Source organism: Ambystoma mexicanum, chromosome 4q (genome assembly GCF_040938575.1).
Source record: "Ambystoma mexicanum isolate Mex_15411 chromosome 4q, UKY_AmexF1_1, whole genome shotgun sequence".
In the NCBI taxonomy this organism is placed as follows: domain Eukaryota; kingdom Metazoa; phylum Chordata; class Amphibia; order Caudata; family Ambystomatidae; genus Ambystoma; species Ambystoma mexicanum.
In genome coordinates, this window is record NC_090928.1 from 979,635,558 (window position 1) to 979,659,289 (window position 23,732).

Consider the following 23,732-nt stretch of genomic DNA (forward strand, 5'->3'; position numbering starts at 1 on the left):
TCCACATTATAGCAGTGATGATGGGGAGAGGGGATGGATGTGTGACCTGGATGGGTACAGTTCCCTCACGTCACTCAGTGTGGGAATCTCTGCCCCATCTCGAAAATCAAAAGCGGCCAGATATTAATATATGCACAGTAAATGAACATATATTAAGTGAAATATCCACATTTAGTTCAATTGACCTTCCCCCTCAGAACAGGGGTCTGCAACCTGCAGCTCTCTAGATGTTTTGGACTATGACTTCCATGATCCCTCACCAATGACTATGATGGTTGGGACTGTTGGGATTTATTTTATTTCATGTATTTATTGTTTGCTTGTTAGATGCTTATGCAGCAAGTAAAATACCTTTTCAAAGCACCCACAGGGCGAGGGGATGGAACAAGGTATCGAAATACATTACAAAACACAATCATTAACAAAAGCAGTGGAGGGGAAAGGAGGAAGGATGAACCTACTATGCCTTGTAAGTATTCAGAATGTGCAAGTGCAGCAAGGAAAAGGGCTGAGGGTGTAAGTGCTGGGGAGTCCGGGCTCATGGATGAACCACAGAGGAAGTGCGTGGGTTGATGAGTGCTACAAGGCCAGGGGCCAGCTGTCATGATGCCTACCCGTGGGGAACCAGACCAGGTCCAGCAACCCCGGAAGCAGGCATCACGTTATTTTGAACAAGCCCAAAAACCCCTGCTAGGGGCTGTTTGGGTGCGGTCCTGGCGCCCACGGCGCCAGACTCATATGGAGAGTCAGTCCTGGCGCCATAGGCGCCATGCTCATAGAGTGGAACTTACCTGATGCAGACCATGCTGCAGAGCTCCAAGCCAAATGAGGCTTGGAAGGGACTATTTTACCTAGGGACTATTTTTTACTCGGGTGGGGCTGGTCAAGTGGCACAGCGAGTAGAGCGCTTGCTTTGACATCAGTGCAGAGCCTGCGAACGCAGGTTCGTGTCCCGGCAGCGCCAAACTCAGCGTTTCATCCTTCCGAGGTCGATAAATGAGCACCACACACCGTGGGTAATAATAAGCAGCGCTCAGATACCCAAGGGTTCGTAGCGCTATATAAATGCCAAATTATTATTATTATTTTTGGGGAGGAACACTTAGCTGGGACTACTTTGGAGGCTATTTAAACCACGCTCGAAGAGCAGCACAAGCTTCACGTTATTCTGCATCCAGCAGCGTAACGCTCACCGTGTCTGCAAGCCTGCATCCAGTCTTCTGCCACGCCCGCCTCGAGTCTGCAGCTCCTAGAAAAAGGGAGGAACAGAAGGAGAAAAGGTTAGAATAAGAGCAAAACCTTCGATCCTTACCTGAATTCCGGATCCACCGCGCCTTTGAGCTCGAAGAAAGAAGCATTTTACGCGCGCCGCCTCGCCTGCTGCAGCGGCGCGCTGAACTCACCGGCCTTCGCAGCATCCTCACGATCCACCGCATCCTTCTGCACGTTCCCGCCGCATTCTGGCACCTAAGGGGAACACAAGAACAGCAAAGGTGAGCCAAGGGAATAAACAGAGGCAATAGTAACTACCCCCATAGACTTACCTGATTACCGCCGGGGGTACTATTCCTATTCATGGGTCGGCGCAGTCTCCATTGCATCCTCGTCATACCCTGGCCCCTAAGGGGAACAAAAGGACAACAAGGTGAGATAAACGGACAAATAAGGGGAACTCTTCACACTGCAATAGACTTACCTAATTTTACCGCCGGAGGCATTATACCCCGAACTTCATATTTTCTCTCCACACCTGAATAAGGGAGCAAGCAACAGGTTACATTCTGGCCTTATTTTATTGAACTGTGTAGGATAAGCCAAATCCTTACCTGAACTTCGTCAGCTACCACGAGGAACTCTTCACTGGGGTCAAGCTGCTAACTGCAAGGAATCGGACAAGAGTGAAAGTCAGACGTGAACTCTTACGAACTACATACTTTTCAGAGTCAATATTGTTCTGGAACTCACCAATTCCTTCGAGCCAGTGAAGCAACTGGTTATCAACGCGCCCCTGCGCTCAATGCAGGATGGAGAGCTCATCTTTTCAAACCATCAGGTGAGACTATAAAAGGGGACCCCAAAGGTGATCTGTGGGGAGAACAGCAGGGGTGGGGGGATTTACGCTCAACTTCACGGGTGGTTAATTCCCTTTCTCCGTTTGCAGAAGAATATTCCTAAGGGCCAAGCAAACGAAGCTAGGTGGGCCAGTCCAGTCCGTCATCTCGGCCCTACGCGTCACATTGGTGGAGACCGCAGCTGTCCAGTTCAGATCGACGCCTCTGTGGGAGCCAGGTGAGCGTAAAAGAACGTGAAGCCTACCCACAAATTCCCACCCAGGCGTTATGGGTACCTCAGAGACTAACCAATTGGCCCAATTACTAGGGGAACTGAGGGCTGAAGTGCATTCCGCCCGTCAAGAAACCAATGCTCTTAGGAGAGAACTGATTTTGTCAAAGGAGCGAACTGATGACCTTGCTAGGCAACTATTGCAAAGCCAGGCTGGACAAGCACCCCTACCTGGTTCCGGGGGAAATCCAGCTCCTTTGTTATCGAGTAACCCTGTGCAAATAAACCTACCAGGAAATATTCTATTAGCTCCACCCGAACGCTTTTCCGGAGATCCCAAAAGGTTTGCCGTGTTTATAAACCAATGCCGCTTGCACTTTTTATGCAGACCTGGAGCCTTCCCAAACGATCAAGCCAAGGTAGCCTTTGTATTGTCATATCTCAGCGGCAGTGCAGCTGATTGGTCAATTCCACTAGTTACTCAGGATGACCCAATTCTTCGGGATTTTCAGGGCTTTCAAACTAGCATGGAAAGACTATTTGCCCGGCACTCCCAAGGACAGGCCCTGGATAACAAACTTTTGTCCCTTAGACAGGGTAACCAGGACCTTCTATCCTACATCGCGACCTTTAATAGGTTGATAGTGGAAACTGGATGGCCTGAGGTAAAACGAATCACGTTATTTCATCGAGGGCTTTGAGGAGAACTCAAGGATGTCTTGGCTCAAGTCGTGAACCCACCTCAAGACTGCGCTGAATATATAGACTTAGTGGTCCAGTTAGATCACAGACTTCAGAACAGAAAGGCTGATCGAGCCAAGTTTGAGAATCGGGTGTTGGTCAAAACCCACGCTAACCCCAGAGGAGTAGATGCTTCAGAACCCATGCAAATCGGAGGGGTTAAAGGACCCTTAACCCAGAAGGAAAGAGAAAAGAGACGGCACATGCAATTGTGTCTATATTGTGGAACATCTGGGCATTTTCTACGGGATTGCCCTGTAAAACCACCCAAGAAAGTGGTAGGAGCTGCTGATAAAAGCTATATGGAGTCAGACTCAGGAAACGACCACGCCCGACAAGCATCCGCTTGCCGAGCTTGAAGAAGGAAACTCAGACCTCGCATTTCATCATACCAATGGTCCTCGTAGACCCAGGGCAGCCATCGCGTATGCACGCAGTAAGGGCATACATTGATAGCAGGGCCATAGGAACTATGTGTACTATGAATTGGATTCCAGGGTGAATCTACCTCTCTCCCGAAAAACCACCTCAGATGTCATCACCACAGTCGATGGAACTGAAATTGCCTCTGGGCCTGTAACTCATTCCACCGCAGAGATGACACTATTGGGTCAGGATGGGCATCGAGAGACTATTGTGTTTGATCTAATCAAAGCCCCACAGTTCCAAATAATACTGGGGATACCTTGGTTGGAAACACATAATCCTTGTATTGATTGGCGAGAGAAGAGAATAACCTTCCCGGATTGTGCACAAACCTGTTACCCAAAGAAAAATCAGAACGCAGGCCTGGCCATAGTAACCACAGCAGTCATGCAACTACCTCCAGAATACCAAGAATTCCAGGATGTCTTCCAAAAGGAACAGGCAAACACCTTACCTCCTACAGATCGTACGATTGTCAAATCGATCTCATACCCGGTGCATAACCCCCTTGTAGCAGGATCTATGCCCTTACGGAACCTGAGAACCTGCACCCACGACAATACTTAGACCAGTACCTTGCCAATGGCTTTATTCGCCCATCCAAGTCCCCTGCATCTTCAGCTTTGTTCTTCGTGCCCAAAAAGGAAGGTGACCTCAGAACGTGCATAGACTACCGCACATTGAACCAGATAACTGTCAAGAACCGATACCCATTGCCTCTGATCCCTGAACTACTAGACCAAGTGAAGGACGCCTGTTTATACATTAAATTAGATCTCCGGGGGGCATACCATCTGGTACGTGTAAAAGAGGGCGACGAATGGAAGACTGCTTTCCGCACTAAGTATGGGTTATTCGAATACCAGTTGATGCTTTTCGGGTTGTGCAATGCACCAGCAGCCTTCCAATACTTCATGAACGATGTCCTTTATGAACCCATTGACGTTTGTGTTGTCGTGTATATCGATGATATTCTAGTATACTCCTCTTCAGAATCTGACCATGTGAAGCACGTCCGAGCAGTCCTTGAGAAATTGCGCCAGCACAAACTATATGCAAAACTAGAAAAATGCATTTTTCATGCCACAGAAGTTGAATTCCTTGGGTTTATCCTGACCCCAAAGGGAGTCCGAATGGACTCACGAAAGGTGGACGCAATCCTTAAGTGGCTATCACCAAGTTCAGTTAAAGGAGTACAAAGCATGCTTGGCTTTGCCAATTTCTACCGCAGATTCATCCCAGATTTTTCACATGTCGTACATCCCATCACAGCACTCTTGCGAAAATATAAACGCTTTATGTGGACTGAAGAAGCTGAAAAAGCCTTCCAAGAGCTGAAAGCGAAATTCACGTCTGCACCTGTGTTAAAGCACCCGCGCCCTGAACTTCCATACATAGTGGAAACTGATGCATCCAGTTTAGCCATGGGAGCTGTCCTGTCTCAAAAGGACCCTGAAACTGGCCAGCTTCACCCAGTAGCATTTTGGTCCAGAAAGTTCTCGGCACCCGAGTTAAACTATGCGGTTACCGACAAGGAGTTAGTAGCCATTAAGTCCGCCTTCAAGGCTTGGCGGCACTATCTTCTCGGTGCCAGGCATACCATTACTGTGATCACTGATCACCGGAACTTACAGTATTTAAAGACAGCCAAGGCCCAATCGTCACGTCAACTGTGATGGCCATTGTTCTTTGCCGAGTTTGATTTCCTGATTACCTATCGACCAGGTTGTAAGAATGGTAAAGCAGACGCCTTATCCCGAATAGGGATGGGAGAGGCAGAAGTGAACCCAGAACCAGTACCTATAATTTCTGAACAAAGGATTCTTGGCATGACTACTCTACAGACACTAGAGGACATTCAGGTAAAGAACCAGCAACTCTTTGATCCTACAGCCCTGCAGGACTGGGTAAAGAAAGGGCCGGACTACTCTGTCGCCAGTGATCTGCCTTATTACCAAAGGCGACTATTTCTGCCACACAAGGAACTACAAGAGCTAGTCATTTCCCGTTATCATGATACCCTAATGGAGGGGCATCCAGGTATTGCAAAAACTGAAGCTAAAATTAAAAGACAATTCTGGTGGCCCACCTGGCGAAAGGATATTAAATCATTTGTGATGTCTTGTGGTATTTGCGCCCAAAACAAAAGTCAAAAGAAAAAACCAGCTGGACTCTTACAACCTTTAGACATTCCGCCTACACCATGGCACACCTTATCGTTAGACTTTATTACCGATCTACCTCCTTGTAATGGGTTTAACACCATTCTAGTTATTGTGGATCTTTTTTCCAAGATGGCCCACTTTATTCCTTTAAAAGGACTACCTTCAGCCTCAATCCTGGCCAAAGAATTCCTCGAAAACACTGTTCGCATACATGGGTTTCCGTCCGTGTTGGTCTCTGACCGGGGCAGTCAATTCGTTTCACATTTTTGGAAGAAATGTTGTCAATTGGCGCAAATCGACGTGTGATTATCGACCAGTCACCACCCCCAGACCGATGGTCAAACGGAGAGGACCAACCAGACTCTTGAACAATACCTGCGTTGTATGTTACATCAAACTGAGAGTAATTGGAAGGACATTCTTTGGATCGCCGAATATGCATACAATAATTCAGTACATTCTGGAACTGGACAAAGTCCCTTTTATACCCTATATGGGCACCACCCTCGAACCTCAGTCCTTGACTCACCCCAACACTTAGAAATGCCCGCAGTGGACCATCTTCACGCTACGATTACACAAGCCTTTAAGGAGGCAACAGCACATTTAAAACGGGTAAAGGAGAAATATAAGAAAGATGCTGATCGGCATAGAAGTGATACTCCACAGTACCAGATAGGGAACCAAGTATGGTTGGCCACAAAACACATACCTCTCAAGGGAACGCGGACCTTTAACCCTAGATATTTGGGACCCTACTTTATTAAGGCCATTATCAACCCGGTGGCCGTCAAGTTGGACTTACCTGCTAATATGCAAATTCATCCCGTCTTTCATGTATCACTTTTGAAGCCAGTGCAACCAGGGACAAGACTAACCAAGCCACCAGACCCCGTCCTTATAGACGGGGAACCCGAATTTGAAGTTAGGAACATCCTGGACTCCAAGATGGTGAAGTCAAAACTTTTTTATTTAATCGACTGGAAAGGTTACGGACCACAGGAAAGGTCTTGGGAACCTAGTGACCACGTGCATGCACCTCGATTGGTGAAAAGATTCCACCGAAATTTCCCAGACAAACCAAAACCACAGGGAAGAACAACTTTAGGAGGGGCTTTGGGGGGGAGTGCTGTCATGATGCCTACCCCCGGGGAACCAGACCAGGTCCAGCAACCCCGGAAGCAGGCATCACGTTATTTTGAGCAAGCCCAAAAACCCCTGATAGGGGTTGTTTGGGTGCGGTCCTGGCGCCTATGGCGCCAGGCTCATATGGAGAGTCAGTCCTGGTGCCATAGGCGCCAGGCTCATAGAGTGAAACTTACCTGATGCAGACCATGCTGCAGAGCTCCAAGCCAAATGAGGCTTGGAAGGGACTATTTTACCTAGGGACTATTCTTGACTCGGGTGGGGCTGGGGAGGAACACTTACCTGGGACTACTTTGGAGCAGCACACGCTTCGCATTATTCTGCATCCAGCAGCGTAACGCTCACCGTGTCTGCAAGCCTGCATCCAGTCTTCTGCCACACCCGCCTCGAGTCTGCAGCTCCTAGAAAAAGGGAGGAACAGAAGGAGAAAAAGTTAGAATAAGAGCAAAACCTTCGATCCTTACCTGAATTCCGGATCCACCGCGCCTTTGAGCTGGAAGAAAGAAGCGTTTTACGCGCGCCCCCTCGCCTGCTGCAGCGCCGCGCTGAACTCACCGGCCTTCGCAGCATCCTCACGATCCACTGCATCCTTCTGCACGTTCCCGCCGCATTCTGGCACCTAAGGGGAACACAAGAACAGCAAAGGTGAGCCAAGGGAATAAACAGAGGCAATAGTAATTAGCCCCATAGACTTACTTGATTGCCGCGGGGGGTACTATTCCTCTTCACGGGTCGGCGCAGTCTCCATTGCATCCTCGCCGTACCCCAGCCCCTAAGGGGAACAAAAGAACAACAAGGTGAGACAAAGGGACAAACAAGGGGAACTCTTCTCACCGCAATAGACTTACCTAATTTTACCGCCAGAGGCATTATTCCCCGAACTTCATATTTTCTCTCCACACCTGAATAAGGGAGCAAGCAACAGGTTACATTCTGGCCTTATTTTATTGAACTGTGTAGGATAAGCCAAATCCTTACCTGAACTTCGTCAGCTACCACGAGGAACTCTTCGCTGGGGTCAAGCTGCTAACTGCAAGGAATCGGACAAGAGTGAAAGTCAGACATGTGAACTCTTACGAACTACATACTTTTCGGGGTCACTATTGTTCTGGAACTCACCAATTCCTTCGAGCCTGTGAAGCAACTGTGTTAGGGAGAATTCTCTCTTTAGGCTGAATTCCCTAACCTAGTGAGTCCCCCAGCAGCTTTGCTGGATTTCTGAAGTTTGTTTTTTCCTCCTGCCAAGAGTGAGACTCTTTTACTCCGACTCTTGGACATGATTTATGGTGTTCCTTTGACTGCTTATGTGTTTTATGGGCTATGGGGTCCTTTACTCCATAGGGTTTTATGTGTTTTTACTATGTGTGTTACACAGCACCCTCCGTGCAGTAACACAGGGGTGTCATAGTGACCCCCCACCATAGACTCCATACCCTGGGACTGACTACTGTCTCCCAGGGCATGTAAAGTCACCATTGGCTTTACTAGTCCCAAATTATTAACAGAAACCAGTACAAACCATCATATTGTGGATGTACTGGTCGGGCAATTCGATTGCCCGGGGTCTGTTAGTCGAGGGGGCACGTCTCCGTCCCCCCTGATCGAGTTTTGGCTGTTGGCAGTGCAAACTACTTTTTATATTCGACCGCGAATATTTTCCTATGGGATTTTCCCATTGTTCTAGGCTACCAAATTTAATTATTTAATTCTCATAGCCTCGAACATACCGCCGGTTTATTTAATTAATATCGATTCTCTGGTTGGTATTTTTTGCCAAGACTCGATTCTAAAATGGCGTTTGTGTTCTCTTCTGTGACTCCAACCCAAGTCGAACCCTTTGTTCCACTTTTTGGCGGGCTTCTCTACAGAAGCCTCCAAAAGTGGTGCCACTCTGTCTGGGTACCACAGGGGGTGTGGGAGGGGGTTTAGGCACCCTGGACTGAGTTACCTTGGTAACTCAAGTTGCACTCTTGTGTGATTGGTCCAAGTGGTGAGCCGGCCGGCTCACCACTTAGCATGTTTGAGTGACAGCTAGGCTGAGTGAATGGGGGTTTTCTGCATAAAAGCAGGGCTTTGGGGACTGGAACTTCAGAAGTCGCCACAGGACCTGAGAATCCGACGAGGGAGAAGCTGAGCCGACCGACCACGACGACACCACCGGTGGAGCCCTGCAGAACCGACTCACCACTTCCCGACGACGGAGAAGATCTCCCGGCTGGAGAGGCTTCTTCCCCTGACTGGTGGGCACAACCAGTTTTCCTTTCTTTCTTCGCACCCCAGCCCGGTTTGTGGTCGAACTGCCCGTGCCAAGCACCCCGGCAGCCGGATAGCCACTCACCACTGAACCGCAAATCACCGGACGGCGCCTTATACCTGAGAAACTCAGCGGCTGGTTTCTTCCCTGGCTGTGCAACGGACTCCTGTCTTCCTCCACAACGAGATCCTCTCCTCCCCCGGACGAAGCACCGACTTCCACCCGCTGCCAGGAACAACTGCCCCCGCTGGAGCGCTCTCACCACTTTAAGGTACCGTGTCCACCAGGCCTCCCTTTCTAAAGATTGCTACAAGGTAATAATAACTCAATCTTCTGGACTGGGCTGGCCGCCTTGACCCTCTAACTGGTCCCTTTCTGTGGTCCAACTCCTTTTTGAACCTTTACAAGACCTTTGTGCACTGCAACCCTGTGACCTTGGACACATTTCGTTTGGATCCTTCGAAGGTGGATCCGGCTTCTTGAACTCTAACTACACGGTTTTACTTTGCCTTTCTCCCTTGTTGTGTTCTGGAAAAAGTGTTGGGATCTGTTTCAATTTGTTCTCTGCTTTTCTCTCCCTTTTTAAAAACGAACTATTAGAGTGCCATCTACGTTAAGCGCTCACCTCTGTCTGAAAATAAGTGGGGCTTTACTTAAGACTTGTCTAATATTCTTTTAAGGGAGTGTATATCTTTTAGTGACCGTGTTTCTGAATTGCTTATTATTAGTGCCTGTGTGTTTTTCTAGATGTGGTTTTTAAATAAATAATTATATCTCTTTTACACCAAGCCCTGGTCAGTGTTTACTTGTTCTATTGTGTGCTCTTGACCTATTATGAATACTCTGTATACTGCCTAACTCTTCTTGAGGGAAGTCTGACTGCTCAGCCACAGCTACCAAGTGAATCTGTGTGGTACAGACTGCTACCAAGTAGGTTTACTGCCAAACACCTGTAGTCCTAAATATTTTGCAGTGGTCCCAGAGGGAACTGCACAGGTTTCTGCCTAACAAACTCGTTATCAACGCGCCCCTGCGCTCAATGCAGGATGGAGAGCTCATCTTTTCAAACCATCAGGTGAGACTATAAGAGGGGACATCAAAGGTGATCTGTGGGGAGAACAGAGGGGGTGGGGGGATTTACGCTCAACTCCACGGGTGGTTAATTCCCTTTCTCCATTTGCAGAAGAATATTCCTAAGGGCCAAGCAAACGAAGCTAGGTGGGCCAGTCCAGTCCGTCATCTCGGCCCTACGCGTCACATTGGTGGAGACTGCAGCTGTCCAGTTCAGATCAACGCCTCTGTGGGAGCCAGGTGAGCGTATTGCCACGTTTGGATTAAGTGCAATCTTCCGATGCGAAGGGTGTGCCATGGCAAGTGCTGAGGGTAGATGGGAGCTGGGCAGATTCAGTGTGGAAGGTCAGGGGACCCGAGGATGCATAAGGGCCTCAGACACCAATCGCAGCAGCTGTGGGATTAGCAGAGAAGGGAAGAAGGGAAGGAGGAGGTGAAAAGGTAGGTCTTGAGGAGCTTCCGGAATTTAAGAAAGTCCTGCTCAAGGCACAGGGGGAGGCTGGTCCATAGGAGGGACACAGCCGAGTAAAGCGATCGACCACCTACCCTCTGTTTAGCAAAACGCTTTACACGCAAGGTGTTGGTGCCAGAGGAACGAAGTGGTCTAGAAGGAGAGTAGTTAGTAAGATAAAGTTGGAGATAGTGTGGTCCCCGGGCCCAGACAGCCTTGTGGATGATGCAGGGGGATTTTAATTTAATCCATGCAACAACTGGGAGCCAATGAAGACTTTTTAGGGCAGGAGAGATGTGGCCCCTGGGTTTAAGACGAAAGATAAGTCTTGCTGCCCTATTCTGGATTAGCTGGAGGGGTCCCAGAGTGGAAGAAGGTAGATTCAGGAGGAGGCTATTGCAATAGTCAAGCCTAGAGAGAACATTGAGACTCTGGGGAAAAATGAGAAAAGGTAACATTCGTTTGAGAAGGAAGATGATTCCAAGGTTTTTGGCTTCAGAAGAAGGAGCAGAGGGGGAGCCTGAGGTAGTGGTGAATAATCCTCCCAGGGTAATGGCAGGAGCTGCTTGCGTCACTGACTTTCAGCTCACAATTATAGTCCAGAACCCTTCATAATGGAGTCAACCATAATAGCTGGTGTAACAGCTCTAAGCCTACCTCTGACCATGAATCCACCCATGCTAGAAACTGTCATCAACCACTTGGTAGCCATTCAAGTAGCTGCTGCTAAGAGACATGGGTAACTCCTATAAATCTTACAAGACACCCTCCATAGAGACAGGGACCATATATACCAACTGGGATCTTTCTCTTAACTTCTATATCTTTAAGTCTAATATCAAGTGAACTGGTCCGCCTAACACAAAGCTTGTTATCTAGATTAATCATTACTAGGAGATGTACAAGCTGCCTACCAAGCACTTGATCATGACCGTCAGACAGCAATGAAATTTTGAAAAATCATTATTAGAAAGAACCACCCATAATGATGAGCATTTTCAGAGGAAACTCAGGGAGGTCCACCTAAACTCCTATGAGTCCCCCAGTGAAAATGCCACGTCTGAATGCTGATCAGCAATAAAGGCGAAATATTCGACTGGAACAGTTTGTAGGTTCTGTACCTCCCAATTTACAGTATACAGTAAGACAACTGTGTTCACCCTCTCTGGAGTAAGCCATTACAAATTCCACTGGTCACCACCAGGCATACGCTAAAGGTCCTTTTTCAGTAGAGATGAGCATCCCAACCAGGAGTTAGCCATCCTTTCGAGAACCCCAAAAAACAAAAACGGGAAGTCAGACTCAGTCCGATACCACTAGAAACACCATCCCCTCGATCAAGTCTATCCATCTCATCTACAGGGATCGAAAGGCTTACTGGAAACATCAGGCCTTAAGCCCCCCACCTGTTACGGTCACCTGGTATCCACAGGGACGCCACCCAGCCAGGTTACTCGCTGGTATGCTTCTCAGCTTTGCCCTGATGTCGTCTGCGGGGAAGGTTCTGCCTTGTGGTAGAATTAGGCGTGCTCTCCGTCCTGCCTTCTTTGCAGGGGCGCGTTGTCTTTCATGGGCGAGTGCGGTCCAGTTACTTCACTGATGCCGGCCCGTTTGATATTGTTCAGGTAGATTTTATTGCTGTTCTTTAGTTTTGTTGCTATCCTGCATGCCTTTCTTTGTTTAAAATGTCTCTTTTCTCTCCCTTAAGTATGCAGAGCTTCAGCGCAGCGAACTGGCTTGGTTGAGTCCCGCTGGTAAATGATGGCGCATTAAGTGCGCTATGATGCGGTAAGTAAGCGCTATGCGCAGTGCTGCAAAGTCTTGTCTTTGCTAACCTGTGTTTTCCTTCCTTGTAGGTCGCGGTGTTCTTCAGCACGAGTGGAATGTCCGGAGTGGTGCCAGCCGAGAGGCGACCAGCCAGGTAAGCCTTTTGAGCAGTTCGCAATTTGTAAATGTCTCTACTGCTTTCTTTAATGTTGCCTCTATCTTCCTCTTTCAGGTTGTTCTGTCCGGGAGGCGTGCAGATTCGAGGAAGCTGTTCTCAGTAGCTGCAAGTGTTTAAAGATGAAGACTGCAGGTAAGATGCTGCTGCTAATGATGTTCCTTTTGTCTCCTTGTAGGTTCTGCTTCTCCGAGGTTCGAGGGAATAGCTGGACACGGTGAGCGTCACGTTGCAAGCTGCAAAGTACCGCAAAGTGTGTTGTCTTGCTCGGGTATGGTTTAAATACACACCCAAAACACTAGACCGCATAGCTTGGTTTTTAGGAAACAAGCTATGTGGATGCCTCCATGTTGGCTGACAATACAATAAAGCAGTTCCCAAGCACATTGTTTTTCATGGTGTATGAGCCTGGCGCCACAGGTACTAGGACTGGCCCCATGAGGGCTTTTGAAGAGGATGCCAGGCTCTAGAGGACCGAGTCCTGACTCCACCTGGCCAAATGGGTTTGCCAGAGGGGGTTTTGGGCGAGGGTCGTGACACCACCCCTCCCTTCCATCAAAAACATTGGACTCAGAAGTACCTCCACCTTTCCTCACATGTTATTCCTGCTGACAACCTGAACACCTATCTAGGGCAGAGGTCTGCAAACTTTGGCTCCTCTGATAGTTTGGACTACACCACACATTAGCTAACCAGCATTGTCAATGGTGAAGGATAATGGGAGGTGTAGTCCAGGACATCTGACGCGTCAAACATTGTAGACCCCTGATCTAGTAAATGTCCAAATAATCTCAAAGAAGAACCCATGAAAATAGGCTGGCTACATCCTTCTGAGGAGAGGCCAGAGGAAGTCCCCATTTGAAATAGGATGAAGAAGAAGCCCTGTTAGAACCTCAAGTCACCCTGACCCAGGGTTGTTCTCCCATGTATAAAATATCCATCAATATTAATAACCAAAGAACAACTCAAGCAACACTAGAGTCGGGCAGCCCGACAATCCGCAGTACGTACACACGTATTGATGCCTGAAGATTTGCCCCCAGCCGAGCGCATAAAAATCACATTTTCATGGTGATTCATTAATATATTCTAAAGCTTGAATGCACTGCAGAATCCATGGTGAGGCCACTGTAGTTGGTACTTATGTACCTCCAGGTCTTTTTGAAGGTGTAATTCTTGGGACCAACTACCCCGGTCTTCCCATTCGATTCAACTGCCCCAGAGTCACTCTTCAGATGGTAATGGTACACTAGAAAGCACCTTTACGGGATGGGTGAAACCAGAGGAAAAAATGAAAAAGATAATAAGACTACCCTAATATGGAATGCAAAGAATTTCTTTTTGAGAAAACAGCTCGCGCTCTGGATACAAATATTACAACTCACTATATCTCTAAGTTTGATGTTCACAAAGCACATTAGTTAGATGTATATGTGTTGGCCAAGGAACACAAATGTTGTCTTCTTGGCTTAGGTAGCCAAATGTATTTCTTGTCAATAAACAGCAGAGACGTGTTTTGACCACCTGGTCGTTCTCAAGGCCTATTTCTGACTCGTACACTTCTGTTGTCTGAAGGACAGCTAAGTACCAAGAACAAATGTTTATTGTATTGCTTCCACTGAATGTATTAGATAATTTGGTTGTATCCGTGGCACATTTTTTTCAATTTGCACTGTTCCACTTAGTCTGTGATCCTGTAGATCCAATATGCGAATAGGGCAAAATCGTTTTTTAAGTCCAAAAACAGCCGTGCATCATTCTCTAATATTCCATAATATCTGGTCCTTACAGAAGAAAATTAACTCGCGTCTGTGGATGCGCTTCAATAACTGGGATAGATCCAAGAGAAACCTAATGGTGTCCGTGCAAGATAATTGTATCAAACCCACTCATTTTCAATCTCCTACCCTAATATGGTCTTGGGGTTATCTGAATCAATTTCCCATAGACTATCCAAGGGGAGTGAATTGAGCAAACTCACCATCTTGATATTTAAGCGGGGGAAATGACCCCAGGTTGGGCCTCACCCGGGAAGCCTGCTCTGAACACATGTGATGAAATGACTACTGCTCTGCTGAAGTAAGGTTGAGTATTGGCTAAAGAACCTACTCATCCCCACACTACTACTAAACCAGCAGTGATCCTAATCATAAAGATGAAATAGGTACATCCCCACAGGTATACCTCCTTCATCTATTTTGGTAATGTACCAGGGGTCCTCTGATCCTACCATATAAAATCATAATGCAAAAAGGAGCACACACCAGTCAAGAATCAACGCTGTTTATTACAGCTGGGCCAGCATAAATCAAACAGAACAGTGGACTGGAACTGATTAATGAGAGCCGACATCTAGGCATATAGCAAACATTAGTTTTATACTACAAATACAATGGTCAAGGCATTAGAAACAGTTGCAGCTGAAAATCTTCATATTTCCCATGTTTCCCACGAAACTCCCTGGCTTGACTACGTCATACCCTTAGAGCTAAACTGATGTTAGTAGAACGTGATTGATAACTGACACATCAGCAGTAACCAAACTCATTGCCTCCCCATGTAGAGCCACATCACAAACCTTGTGGTGGATACTCTGAAGAATGGCCACCTCCCAGGGACACAGAAACGTATCATTTGATTGGTCCTCCCAGGAACACCACCCTATTTAGCTTCCTGATTCCCATATCATCCTGCCAACAGGCACTCGTAGCTGAGGGAACAGTTCTCTGGCTCAGGTACACTTCCCCTCTACTCCTGAGTGCCGGTGGGAATGGCTTGCCGCCCTGTCATTACATCACCCAGTGTTGTCTCAGCTGCTAGGGTCTGGCCGTGACGTGTAGCCTGAACTTCGTCTCCTCCTTCCTAACCTGTGGTATTTTGATCATGTGTTCAGAGCTTGTTTCCTGGGCGAGGCCCAACCTGGGGGCATTCCTGCTAAATGTGGTTACCTGGGATTCTTCCCTATCTCGTAGTAATATACACAAACTTCACGGGCTGATGGCATACACAGTGCAATCCAACCCCCACATCTCCCTGCGAGTCCTTCATTCATGATGTTACTATAGTTTGTTTGTGTGCCTGTGTTTATCCCCCCAAAGAGGTGCCCCATCCCCTCTTGCTTACTCTGGTAGGTGGTAGGTGTGCTCCCCTGTTTGGTGCTATAGAAGCACCTTTAATACAGTAACATGAGCAGAGGAGAGGCTATACACTACTGGAAGCGTGTGGGCTGACACAGTTGCAATCAAACAAAGATTCTACGGTGTTACCAAAAAAAGAATCTCCAATTAAGTTTTGGAAAAACAAGAACATTAATAATCAGTTACAATGCACACAGCTAATCAAAAGCACTAAAGCCCCACCCCTTTAATGGAAACAGAATTCTGACGTTGAAGATATATGGCACCATGGGAAGGCAAGTGTGCTCGGACAAAAGATTTCAGTAGCAATGTCATGGTTCAAGGATATGTTTTGAAAAGGCAAATAAGGGGGGGCAGGTCTTTTAAGGTGGCCAGGGAACCTGGCCTCTTCAAATATCTTTTGGTTTCTTGTCATAGGGGCTCAGTAGCAACAAGTGAAACTTCTAGGGGCTGTATTGCAGTCGTGCTTTTGTCAAGACGGTCGAGTTGTGTTTTCCCAATGCTGAGTCTGAATCGAGTCGATTCTGGGCAACTCTAACTTCATCATCTTCCCATGTCTGCATACTTAGTGTGAAAGTCTCTTTGATGTGTCAGCAATGTATTTTAACTGGCTGTTCCCAGGGGACCTTCTGGGGATGGTTCCTGAGCCCAAGAGGAAGGTGTCGGAATTCGTCAGGGGCATCAAAGGAAACCGCTTCCTGGGCACAGTCTCAAATGGTTGTTGTGGGTATACCGAGACCCGACAACTAAAACACACCAGCACTATCATGACTGAGTCACCTCTCTATGCCGACACTAATGTGACATTCAAATGCTGTGTCTTTATAGTTGTGTGATCCCAGTAAGCACCACGTCAAGACCAGATATGGCTTAATTATACTGTTTAACGTGCCACCAGGCTGTCTAAGGCACAACAATATTGTTGTAACCAAACCAGATGCCAAGATGATTGAACATCCACCTCTGCCTGTTGGAACTTTGTGTTCCAGCAGCTGTCAGGAATTGACCTGTCACCTTTGACTCTGTCCTGCTGCCACCATGTGCTGGAGATGTCAGGAGACAGTCTCAGCAGAAGCACATGAGTGCACTATGGTTTGGGCATGGAACATTATGAAAGTGCACCTCCCCTTTAGAAATAGAGTTACTTGGATCATTTTATTTCTGAAATTCACAAAAGTTCAGACTATCCTACCCTCACCAGATTGCATTCTGCCACAGTTACCCGCTAGGGACTGGGTTAGTTGGGCCGCTGCCCGATGTGCCTCTCATGATGTTGAAGGAGTGCGTTCAGTAGGCTTACCATGAAGGTGTGCTATTGCACTCACAGAGGTACTGCATATCCCTTATTCTAAAACACCCAATTAAAAAGCATCAGGGAATTCGACCCAAAAGCTGACTTTCATCCAACCGTGCATAAAGCCGGAACTTAGTGCGTTGTTAGTTTCTCACGTCACATCCCTTACTGTCAATGAGAGAACACAGTTCTGCCCAACCAGCACAGAGTTTATAAATCGGAGAGCGAGGTACGTGCAAAATAAACAATGAAGTCCCCTGAACTCACTGAACGAAGGGTTCAGACAACCATGGTCCCTGCGTTTGAGCAAAGAGGCAAAACGACACTGTGAAGCATCAACTGGTAGACGCTAAATGCCTTGGTTACCTGCACACACACCAGAAGGATTCCAAGATGGTGGCAACGCTATGAGCCACATTTAAAGACATGGAACAAACTTGTTCGAGAAATCACCTAATTAACCAATCTAAAGAGAGCCAGGAAATGGGACTTGAATATTTGTTAAAGGGAATAAAAACTAGGAACCAATCCAAAAATCTGACACAAGTCTATGGCCACTTTAGCCAATCCCAAGGTCCAAGACAAATAACAAAACTAGAGGGGTAAGGAAAGAGGAAGGAGAAGACTCTTGGGCAGAAGCTTGGAAGGAAGCATCCATGCTTCCAAACCGACCCTGGATACCTGAGGTTCCCACTACTTGAAAAGAGGTAGTCGGCACTTTGGAAAGCCCACAACACTTACTCAATCAAGGGCTAATCCAGAGGCTTGACCCACAGCAGGGCATTCTGCTAGAAAGGCCGATCTAGCAAATGGTCCCTGAGCCAAGCATAAGGGGGCCTTAAGGTAAAGTTCCCTCGCCTCCTGACTCCTGAATGACTCAGGAGGCCGGTTTATGAATTCAATAAAGGCTATTTTGAAATAATATTTAAAGTCCATTTTAAAAATGAAAGTTATATTCAGGCTTGCACTGGTCTATGGGGCAATAGGGCAGTGCCCGATCCCAAAACACAAAATGCTAGTGTGGGCTACTGTTTTTTGTCAAAGTGGCCCACTTTTCTGACCAATGTGTGCCAGTTTGTTGAGTTACTTCACCATGCGGCTAGTAGTTTTGACCATTGTTAATGAATAAATATTCTTTAAAATGCACAATTTGCATCACATTTTATTAAAAAACAACTCCCCCGTGGCTACTACTCAAACAGTCTGGCACAAAAGGAAGGAATTGCCATCTGCAACTGTGTGCCACTTTTTAATTGGTACCCGAGGCAAGTTTATGCCCCAGTCGGACCCAGGTTATTTTTACACAGGAGACACCCATCGGCCGCATAATCCCTCCAGATTCAGCCCCCGCTGACTCCCCCATGGAACATTCTTTCAAATCGCATACCCTGACCCCTCGTGCACACATCATTGTCCAATATTCTAACCGTCAAGCAACATGCTAACAGGACAGGTAAACGGGACTGTCGAGTGTGCGAAACTAAATGAATGTCCACGTGTGAGGCAGTTGGGGGCTGAGCCTTGATGAATGAAGTGGCGGTGGGTGTCTCCTTGACTTGTTGTTACCCAAGGGTTTTATTGCACTTTATAAGCGTATTAATAAATAGCCTTCTGTTTATATAAACACGCATGTATGTGAATTGTGCAACTCGGAATAGTAAAAAGGATGGCAAGCTAGCAAAGGCCGTCTTCACTGTGATGCGTTGGGGTGTCCACGGAAGGCGAATACATGCTGTTGTTGGAGAAAGCAATCTTGATTCTTCCCAACATATTTTGTGTCCCTTTTCTTATATTTATTATAAATATTTTGAGGATCCCCTTACAATTCTGGTAACACAAATAGATCCCTGATACTCGGTTTGCATTTCTTGATATTTGAATAACAACGGGGCTTCCTTTTTATTATCCTATTAGTGGTGGGCTTCCCAGCAAACTATTGAGGACACAATCATTTGGTTCATACTGGGGTCAGTTTCCAGAGGTAGTTTGCCATCTAGTTGAGTACTGCAAGTGTCTCACCTTGACATCATGGGGTAGTGAGCGAAGAGGAAGCGCTACACGTTTCTGATGAGTAGATATTCCAGGCAATTCTCGTGGGCATACTTCTTACTGTGCACCTTAAAACAAAGGCCTGCAGATGCTCCCTCAGCTTTTGGTTCATCCTCATTTCCCGTGTGCAGCACCAATAGGTTAAGGGTGTCAGCAGGTAGTCGCCAGGGTTGGGCACAACATGTAGGGAACTGCAAATCAAGTTGGGTTTTGCCTAAAGAGAACATGTTGATTGTTTTTTCTTCATTGGGTAAATTTGTCTTTTCTTCCTTTATTTGAAGATATTCAGGCTTTGTTCTGCCATGTTTTGGAATTCATCCGATTCAGAGTGATGCTGATTGCTATCGTAGTGTAACTATGCAGGTACGCAAACACCTTTTCATTTTGATTTCAATTCATATTTGCCATTCTTCAGTCTGCTGTTCTTTTTACCGATGACAACCATGCACCATCAAAGTTTTCTATTTGGAAGTGGCCCCACTCATAAAAGAAACAGGCGCCAGTTGTACAAAAGATAAGCTGGTGGTTTATGTTTTAGTTGCTGTTAAGTTACACTAGGGGCAGTTCTTAACTTGTAAAAAGTGTGTAAAAAGTGACAGGGCCCACATTTATTCTAGTACACCTCGAGGCAGGCAGCTCCCTGCTCTTTGTTGCCACTGTCCACTGCTGCTTCCCACAGTGTCAGCATATTTGGAGTTAAAACTGCAACTACCAGCAGCTTATTGGGATGCATGCACTACCCATGGCAGATGTGCAATTTATAGATACCCATCAACATAAAATAATAACATACTAGTTGTGTCTTGCCTCACCTCAGTCCCCTTTTCCACACGGACTGTGTCAGATCTAGCAGCCAGTTTAGGGACTTTTTAGCTTTCCTCTTGCTCCCCGTTTTGTTTTCCCAATCTTATTTAACTTCCCTTTGGTGCCTCTCCTCCCCCAACGCATGTCGGCTGCAGGAGGATTCACAAGATGTTACTCATGTGACTGCTTGTTACCGGCCTCAAACCCCCATGCACTTTGTCTTGAGTGTTTGGGGCCCGACCACCGCTGGAACGCATGTGTGCTCTCAGTCACAGGGCATTGAAGAATCTATTGTTGCAGTGGAGGGAGATCTTCCACACTTCTCCTTTTCCCCCTTAAAGACTTTGTTTCCAAGACCTCTCATCAAGACAAGGAAGGCCCTCTGTTCAGCATGGCTCCACAACATGGGGCCTCCTTCCCCGGGGTTCCCACGGATCAGGGTTTCTCAGATTCAAGTTATGGCAGGCCGATGCCTCTTACCAGCTCCCAAGTCGAGGGGCCATGGGCTCTTCCGGTCGCTCTGGGGACAGATCTGAGGCCTTCCTGGCTACCAGCTCCCAGGCTGAAGGCCCAGTGGCCCTACTAGACTGTCCTCGGAAGGGCAATCAAGTTTGTCCTCTTCGTCCTCTTCTTTGACCCCAGGGGGTAAGGGATCGGCGAGTGTCACCTCCAAGAGTCTGTCCTTGGTACGATCCAGAGAGGCATGTGGCGGAGCATGTCAGACCGGCGGGTAATCTTGGATCCAGCTCAGGCCCCCTCTGTGCTTTCGCCCGTCGATTGGGCTTTGCAAGAGGATCCCAGTCCCCAGTCCCCTTCCCTCTGGAAGCGACAGCGGATCGTATGGTACAGACTTCTGGTCTCCTCAGGGATACATCTACCCATCACAGCCTTATGGCTACATAGACCAGGCCCCTTAGTGCTTTGACCAGGAGCGGAGCGCCATCGCCTCGAAGAGCCGGGCCCCTAGGGATCCAGTGGGTTGTGAGGAACGCTTCTTCGAGTGCTTCCTCTTCCACGTCTTTTCATCAATCTGTGGATCTTATATGTAGTCTCCACAGGATTCAGTCTTCCTCTTCCTTTGTCTCTACCAAGCTCTCCTCCTCTTCATCATATCGGGTCAGCGGCTCTTTTACAAGAGGTCCTTTCGCTCTTGGAGATGCAGGCGTTAAAACCGGCTCATCTTGTAGACAGGGGCTGCAGGTACTATTCCAGGACTTTTGCGGTAACCAAGAACGAGGCTGGCCTGAGGGTTGTCCTGGACCTGTCATCTCTAAATCTGTCTTTACCACTGGAAGGCTTCAAGATGATTACTCCTGCGCACAAAGCAGAGTCTCTGTGTGCAGGGGACTGGATGTGTTCCCTGGACCTCAAGGATGCGTGCCTGCATGTGCCCTTCTACCAAGCAAATGGGAGGTTTCTGCGGTTCACGATTATGTCATACCACTTTCAGTACTGCATGCTGCCCTTGGGCCAAAACTCAGCCCCTTGTGTCTTCACGAAGTTGATGAATGCAGTAGTGGGCCTCCTCTGCTGGGAGGGCCATCATCTGTACATCTTATTTGAATGACTGGCTGATGAGGACCGAGTCACCCGAAGGGGTGGTGCACTCCTGCCAGAGATGGCAGATATCCTTCATCAGCTGGGGTTCTCCCTCAATCAGAGGAAGTCACAGTTGTGCCCATTTCAGGAACTGGTCTTCCTAGAGGTGCGTTGGAACACTACCGTTCAACGGGTGTTATCTATGCCCGAGAGGCTTCTGTCCCTCCGCAAGGCGGTGGGGCACTTTCTGGCCAACTCGAACACCTCGGCATGGTGGTTCCAGCACATCCTTGGCCTGATGGCCTCCTGCGTGCTCACTGTACAGCATGCTCGCCTCAAGATGAGGCGCCTCCAGCTCCACCTGGTGGCCCATTGGGATCAGGAGATGGGGTCTCAGTTGGACAGGGTCCCAATACCACCACTCCTACTGCCCGATCTTCAGCAGTGGCTGATGGAGGGCAATGTCTCAATGGGAGCCCTCTTCGCCCTACCGGAGCCTACCCTGGTGGTAACTACTGACTCCTCCCTTTCGAGTCGGCGGCTACTCTGGAAGGCTACGCGATTCATGGATCATGGTCCAGGATGGAAGCCCTCCTGCATATCAATCTGCTCGAGCTCAGGGCAGTGGGCCTGGCCCTCAAGATGTTTTTGCCACTCATCAGGAACAGGTCTGTTCTGGTCAGGACTTACAATTCTACTACAATGTTTTACCTACAATGTTTTACCTGAAAAAGCAGGGTGGCACTCGTTACCCCCTCCTCTGCACAGAGGCAGAATTGATCTGGGAATGGGCACTGACAGAGGGGATTTGGATTTCAGCAGTCCACCTCCCGGGGGACAGCAATGCAGAAGTGGACAAGGTGAACCGCTTGGGGTTCAACACCTACGAGTGGGAGTTGCGCATCGACTCCTTGTTGCCTGTGTTCCAGTGTTGGGGGGGTTTGCGAACCTGGATTTTTTTGCATCCCCTCTGAATTCCAAGTGCCCCCGCTTTGCTTCATGGGCAGGATGGGGTCTGGGGTCCCTGGGAGAAACCTTCCAGATCTGTTGGCACGGACGAAGGTGTTATCCATTTCCACTCACCCTTCTGCTCTAATGGACCCTCCGAAGTACCGGGCTTTGGTGGGTTACTACCTCATCCTGATTTCCCCCCACTGGCCTTTGAGACCTTGGTTTTCGGAACTGCTGCAATTGTGCTCCCGGGATCCCATCCACCTTCAATATGGTCAATTTTCGGATGATAACTGGGACATCATTCAGGAGGCCAGGAGGCCCTCGACTCGGTCCCAGTATAAGAGTAAATGAACCAATTTCTCCCATTGGGCTCACGACAAGCGTCTGGACCCTGTCACCTGTCCTCTGGATGACATACTGGCTTTTTCTGCGCATCTGGCTCATTCTGGAGTTCAGGTGGATACTTGCTGCACTTATTTGGTGGCCATTGGGGCTTATAGGAATTCCCCAGAGCATGTGTTTTCGGTGGCCAACCCGGTGGTTAAGGCCCACCTTAAGGGGTTGTCTAGGCTTTTTCCACAGGTGCATAGCTAGCACCCAGTCTGGGACCTCAATGTGGTTCTGGCAGCTTTACAGCAGAAGCCTTTCAAGCCAATGGCCTCTGTGGACATCCGCTTGGTGACACTAAAGACGGTTTTACTGGTGGCTCTCACCTCGGCACGCAGGATTGATATGATATATGCCATTTGTAACGCGCCTATACACAAGTGTATCAAGGCGCGACGAGGCGGGGGGAAACAAGGGGAGACAGACAACGATCCTACTAGGCCTGGTGTCATTCAGATCACGCAAGTGCAAGGGTAGAGGGGAAGGGAAAGTGCAAAATGGAGGTGGAGAGGGGAGAGTGCAATACAGTGTTAAGAGCATACAGGATAAATAAAAAGGGCCAGCTAGTGGCAAGTGCGAGATAAGTGCAGAAAAGTGCTGGGAAGGGGGGCTGTAGGGATACAGACACAGTCCCGCGGTGCAGGGGATTGCCAGGGAGGCAGTGCAGGGGAGAGTGGCTGGGTCAAGGACCGAGAGCGGTGAGTGGCCCAGTTGCAGATTCAGTGCAGTTTCAGTAGGTTTAGCAGGGGAGAGGGGGAGAGAAGGTGGAGGCAAAGAGGAAGGTTTTGAGGTGCTTCCGGAACCGGAGATGGTTCTCCTCGGATTAGTGAGCTGCAGGCGTTGTCCTTGTCCAAGCCCTCCACCACGTTTCAAAACGACAAGGTCATCTTGCGTACTCACCCGTACTTCATGCTCAAGGTAGTCTTTCCATTTCATCTCAATCAGAAGATCTTTCCTGAAGGTGTTCTTCCCGAACCCGCCTTTAGATGCAGAAAGGGCCCTGCATTCTTTGGACCGCAAGAGGGTCCTCAAGTTTTATCTCTCTCTGATGAAATGCTTCAGGAAGTCTGAGGCATTGTTTGTGTCTTT

The 23,732-nt window shown here is 48.0% G+C and overlaps 1 protein-coding gene across 1 annotated transcript in view; it reads left to right on the forward strand.

Moving 5' to 3' along the window:
- The window catches only part of LOC138468123 (putative deoxyribonuclease tatdn3-A), a 1,043,131-nt gene that overhangs the window by 320,427 nt on the left and 698,972 nt on the right, over positions 1–23,732 (forward strand). Inside the window, exon 4 of the mRNA XM_069608540.1 lies at positions 19,241–19,322. Within this exon, the coding sequence (XP_069464641.1) occupies positions 19,241–19,322 (82 nt within the window). The remainder of the gene's footprint in view (positions 1–19,240; positions 19,323–23,732) is intronic.